Source organism: Balaenoptera ricei, chromosome 13, assembly GCF_028023285.1.
Source record: "Balaenoptera ricei isolate mBalRic1 chromosome 13, mBalRic1.hap2, whole genome shotgun sequence".
NCBI lineage: Eukaryota > Metazoa > Chordata > Mammalia > Artiodactyla > Balaenopteridae > Balaenoptera > Balaenoptera ricei.
The window spans coordinates 77,291,606-77,297,605 of NC_082651.1; the positions used below are offsets into that span (position 1 = coordinate 77,291,606).

Below are 6,000 nucleotides of genomic sequence, written 5' to 3' on the forward strand. Positions count from 1 at the left end.
ACCAAATATTCTTGAAGAGAAATATAAAGTGTTTATTGTTTATTTAATAAAAAATAATGTTATTCTCTGGGAAAAGTATATTATCAGAATGTCCATCCATCAGAATAATTCTTTCCTTGTTCTAATCATTTAAAGCAGAAATTAGGCACAAGAAAATTGTCTGAAATCAATCCTTTCAAAATGGTATCTAGTAGTTTTTAGGAATAAAAGAAAGTATACCAAATCTGATACTTCTGATTTCTAATCTCTAGTTCACCTTCTGAAAATAGATGTGGATAAGCAAGTATTTTGTGTGTTTTAAATAAAGTACTACATTGGATTATATGAAATTATAATACATGGTAATTAGTTTTTTAAAAAACCTTCCGTTTTAAATATAAACTGATTAGGAATAAATAAAAAAGGATTTTATTTAGATAACTTCTATCCTTGATGCCAGATGCTGCAGCCCTATCTTATCCTGAGAAACTGGCTCTCTCTCTTTCATACAATACATTGGGCCCTTACTGTCTGTCAAGTCCTACACACTTGAGGTAACTGAGCCACACCTGAAGAACCTGCACCACTGTATTACTCAGGAGACCCCAGGCTTGTCTACCAGCAGGAGCCACCCAAAGCACGTTAGGTCATGTTCTGGTTAATCCAAAGAACCACTATTACAACCTTCTCTTCTCCCCCAAGTATTCCAAGGGGCCCTTGGAATTACAAGACAGAGAACCTGCTTCATATAAAACAAACAGGGGCTTCCCTGGTGGCGCAGTGGTTAAGAATCCGCCTGCCAATGCAGGGGACACGGGTTCGAGCCCTGGTCCGGGAAGATCCCACATGACGTGGAGCAACTAAGCCCGTACGCTACAACTACTGAGCCTGCGCTCTAGAGCCCGCAAGCCACAACTACTGAGCCCATGTGCCACAACTACTGAAGCCCGTGCACCTAGAGCCCATGCTCTGCAACAAGAGAAGGCACCGCAATGAGAAGCCCGCGCACCACAACAAAGAGTAGCCCCCGCTCGCCGCAACTAGAGAAAGCCCACACGCAGACAAAAATAAATAAATTTATTTTTTTAAAAAATAGCTTGGGGCTTCCCTGGTGGCGCAGTGGTTGAGAATCTGCCTGCTAATGCAGGGGACACGGGTTCGAGCCCTGGTCTGGGAAGATCCCACATGCCACAGAGTGGCTGGGCCCGTGGGCCACAACTCTTGAGCCTGCGCGTCTGGAGCCTGTGCCCCGCAACGGGAGGGGCCGCGATAGTGAAAGGCCCGCGCACCGCGATGAAGAGCGGTCCCCGCACCGCGATGAAGAGTGGCCCCCGCTTGCCGCAACTGGAGAAAGCCCTCGCACGAACTGAAGACCCAACACAGCCAAAAATAAATAAATAAATAAATAAAGTAGCTATAAAACGCAGCTTTCTTTAAAAAAAAAAAAAAAATAGCTTGGTTTCAGATAAATTTAGGCCTTTATGAAAGTTCAGTGTCAAAGTTGAGTATGCCATAAAAAAGAATAAAATTCAAAATAAACAGCCACCTTATAAACCACATTTATGTATTACCTTGTTAAAATAAGATTTAATTTGGCCTTTATTATTTGAAGGCACCAAATGTGTCAATTAACTAATATCACTACAGTCTGAAATAGCCCACTTCACCTGATGAAATAAAGTGGCTTTCAGTATGTTTAGAAGCTAGGTCAAGTTTTTAACGGAAAGGGATTGCACGACATTAGTAGCCCCTTAATGGTTTAGGGGCTAACTACAGAGTTAGGAAACCTTTGAACACTATCTGATTCATTTCAATTTGTTCATATATATTTTGATGCAGTAGGAAAGAGGGAGAATAAAATTCTCCTGAAATTAAGTTCTGTATTGTCAAGGATGGCTGAGAGGCAAATAGACTTCAAATGTGAACTCTGGCAACCACTTAATTAAAGGTAAAGTAAAAAAATTTTCAATATGCTAAAGGAAAAATTTGAGATAGAAGAGAACCACGACAATGTAAACTCAGTTTTACTTTACTGTTAAAGGAAAATTAATATAACTAATTTGTTTCGGTTTGAACTAATTTATTTTGTCATATAATGCATCAGTTGTAGAACTCAAACTAGAGTTATCATTGCCTGTTCTGATGTCCACTTTATAAACTAACTGTATAAATAAAGCAAAACCTTTGAACAGAAACATTATCAGCTGAGAGTGAAATATGCGGTACAGAGATTGCTGAAAATATTTACACTTAAATATTTTAAGAGGAATTAAATATAATAGAGGTATATATGTGATACCCAAAGATAAGTCACCAGCATGAAACCCAAGGTCTGAATTCCACTTCCATTACTTACCCCTCACATGGAACTGATTTCTCTTTAAATCTAAGAGTGCAGGATCCTTTTTTTTAATACCTAAGTTTTCCTTGACCTCTTATGCTACCTCCCAACTCCCATCACCCAGTGTTAACAAAATATCCTTGTATTTACTGGAATTGATCTACCCTTAAATATATTCCCTCTATTCTAAAACAACTTTTGACCTAGATTAGTAAACTTCAAAGGACTCTATTATAATAAAATAGTGCAATAAAACAGTGCTTCTCTAGGAAGCGATAATGGTATGCTTCTACATCCTCCCAAGGAGATCGTGGATGCTCCTTAGAGATAAAAAATGAAGCAATAGGGAGTTCCCTGGTGGCGCAGTGGTTAAGAATCCGCCTGCCAATGCCGGGGACACGGGTTTGAGCCCTGGTCCAGGAAGATCCCACATGCCGTGGAGCAACTAAGCCCGTGCACCACAACTACTGAGCCTGCAAGCCAAAACTACTGAAGCCCGCACACCGGGAGGCTGTGCTCCGCAACAAGAGAAGCCACTGCAATGCGAAGCCTGTGCACCTCAACGAAGAGCAGCCCCCACTCGCCACAAGTAGAAAAAGCCCACACGCAGCAACAAAGACCCAACGCAGACAAAAATGAATAAATAAATATTTTAAATATATATTAAAAAAAAAGAATGAAGCGATTAAAAACTTCCCTCCCAAAACACATGGTATTCTTCTCTTAAATGTGCCTTTCTTTTTTTTTTTTTAATAAATTTATTTATTTATTTGTTTTTATTTTTGGCTGTATTAGGTCTTCGTTGCTGCGCATGGGCTTTCTCTAGTTGAAGCAAGTGGGGGCTACTCTTCGTTGTGGTGCGCAGGCTTCTCATTGTCGTGGCTTCTCTTGTTGCAGAGCATGGGCTCTAGAGCGCAGGCTCAGTAGTTGTGGCGCATGGGCTTAGTTGCTCCGCAGCCTGTGGGATCTTCCCAGGCCAGGGATTGAACCCATGTCCCCAGAATTGGCAGGCGGATTCTTAACCACTGTGCCACCAGGGAAGCCCCACGCCTCCTTTCTTCAACGTTCTTAACCTCCACTCTGTCCTTACACTCCAAAACCCATGAATACCTGCCTCCTTCCTTATATCCTACTTCTCAGTCCAAGGCCTCACAAAGGATATAAGTTTCAACAAAACTGAAATTCTAGAACAGTTTCTGGAGTTGGTAGTGGAGACACTACAAATGAACTGCAGATTGCTTTTTTTTTTTTAAACTAATGGACAATGAAAATGAGTAGTTAGAGGGAAAAGAAGATCTCAGCATACTGGAGTTGGGACGAAAGGAGGGATTTTCAAAATGCTATAAGACTCCTTCTAACTCCATTTATCATCTTCCATAAAAAATTTGGCATTAGCAATTAGCATAGGCTTGGAATGACCTGTTTTAATCTTTTGAGCCTCAGTTTGTTCATCTGTAAAATGCTGATACTAACAGTACCTTCACCTCACAGGGTAATTGTGAGGACTAAACAGATAACACATGCAAAGCTAAGAGCACACAGTGCCTAGCCTATAGAAAGACTAAAAAACATTAGCTTAAAAGAAATCTGAAGGATGTAGTACCCTTGCTTTCATTCAGAAATAGAAATCTTTAAATTTTATTGTAAAATGGTATTATAAATTAGTCCTATTCACTCAATTTCTTTAAAATTTATTTATTTATTTATTTATTTATTTATTTATTTTTTGGCTGCATTGAGTCTTCTTCATTGCTGCGAGCGTGGCCTTCTCATTGCAGTGGCTTCTTTTGTTGTGGAGCACCAGCTCTAGGCGCACAGGCTTCAGTAGTTGTGGCTTGCAGGCTCTAGAGCGCAGGCTCAGTAGTTGTGGTGCATGGGCTTAGTTGCTCCACGGCATGTGGGATCTTCCCGGACCAGGGATCAAACCCGTGTCCCCTGCGTTGGCAGGCGGATTCTTAACCACTGCCCCACCAGGGAAGTCCTCACTCAATATTTCAATTTAAAAATTTAGAGGTTACCTTGGAATACTTAGATGAGATCAAATTAACCAGGAGCAAAAGTTTTGTACTAAAATAGAACTTTATTGAAAAATACTTAGAAGTCATTACATTGATAAAAATGACTGTTATGAAACTTTTAAAAATAGTGCAAATTCAGCTGTAATCATATGCAGCTGTTCCTTTCAAAACTGAGTCACCATTTGTTCTTTTTTTCTGACACTACAGTACTCTGCTTTCACTAAAAGCCTATAACAAGGCACAGCTTCTTCGATATCAAAACCTTTTGGAAAACCTGGCTCAGAGGAAGCCACTCACTGTTTACAGCGCTAGAAAGGATCTGTGTGGTCACTCTAGGACAACTGTCACTGTCACCAGCACGTCTGGGTGTCTCATAGGGACTTGGGTCATGCAGAAGTGTAGGTGTAGGCTAGTGTCTGAAACAAAGTCACCGGCTAGGGTGCCTGAGAGGAGAGAGGTGTTTAACTGAGAATCGTGGAGGATGAGGGTCTAACCCGAGGAAGCAGTCTCGCCGGGCAGATCAATTACGGGGGAGCACCGCCGGCTCCCGCAGGAAAGGGACGCAGGTGTTGCCCTCCCTCGGCGACCCCACCGCTTTCTTTCCGGCGCCGCCGCCCTCTCCCCCCAGGCCCCCAGTTACCTTTCTCGTCCTCATCGATGCGCAGAGCAACGGAGATGTACTCGAAGGCCTGCTTGTGGAAGGCTCGGACGCGCTCGGCCTCCCCGCCTGGCACTGGCACCGGGGGCGAGGCCGAGGCCGGCGCCGGCGCGGCCCCGGAGCTCCTCTTGGCGGCCATGAGGGCGCGGGAGAAGCGCTGGCAGAGCCACACGAAGAGGAGCCCCAGGTGGAAGGCGACCAAACGCAGCAGCGCGAAGCCTACGAACAGCGGGTAGGAGAAGTAGTACAGGTTCCGCTTATGCGGCGATTGGGGCGGAGGGGCCGGCCTGGGGGCGGGGCGGGAGGGGGCCAGGCAGTGGGGCGGAGGCCTGGGAGGCACCGGGCTGCTGGGGCCGCCGGAGCCTTTCTTCTTTCCTCGTCCACCCGGAGAATTCATTCACAGCTCCCACTGCCGCCGCCGCCATAACCCGCCTCCCGCAGACCGACGGCAGCCAAGCGACGGCGGCGGCCACTGGGACGGCAAGGGCCACAGACCCTCACGCGCCCGCCTGTCCCAGGAGCTCGGCACCCCGGCGCGCTGCTCTCCAGCCCCGCCCCTTTCTCCTTGCTCGGCCAGGAGCACAACCCCTTCTCCTCCTCCTGTGGTCGGTAGCTCCTGCCCCTCCTCTCTGTCCTCTCAGCCGCTTGGTAGCTCAGAACCGCGGCCGGGCGCGCACGCGTACGCGCACGCCCTCCCGAGTCTTTCTCAGGCGCGTGCGCGCACGCCGCCGTCTTTGTTGCCCTGAGCTCTTAGTGCGCGTGTGCGGCGCCCGCCACTCCGTCCGTTCCCCGCGGAACTACATTTCCCAGTGCAGTTTGGCCTACGTCTGCCTTAGGGACCGGTCGCTCAGTCGACTACGCTGACCCTGGGAGCTCTTTAGCAGGGAACTTAGGCTGTCAACTCGCTGGAGGGACCGCTGCAGCTTGGGGTCGCTCGGCTAGTTCTCAGGGTCATCTTACGGTGTCATAGTTTTCTTATATTTCTTTCAGCATTTTCTGCCAGT

General features: G+C 45.9%; 1 protein-coding gene across 5 annotated transcripts in view; it reads right to left on the bottom strand.

The window, feature by feature from the left end:
- The window catches only part of SPAST (spastin), a 53,132-nt gene extending 47,446 nt beyond the window's left edge, over positions 1–5,686 (bottom strand). For 3 of the 5 annotated variants that reach the window (XM_059943646.1, XM_059943645.1, XM_059943647.1), the window contains exon 1: positions 4,979–5,686. In XM_059943646.1, coding sequence (XP_059799629.1) covers positions 4,979–5,393 — 415 coding nt within the window. In that variant the 5' untranslated portion in view covers positions 5,394–5,686. The remainder of the gene's footprint in view (positions 1–4,978) is intronic. The other 2 variants (XM_059943644.1, XM_059943643.1) reach the window with 1 other exon arrangement.
- Between the last annotated feature and the right edge of the window lie 314 nt (positions 5,687–6,000).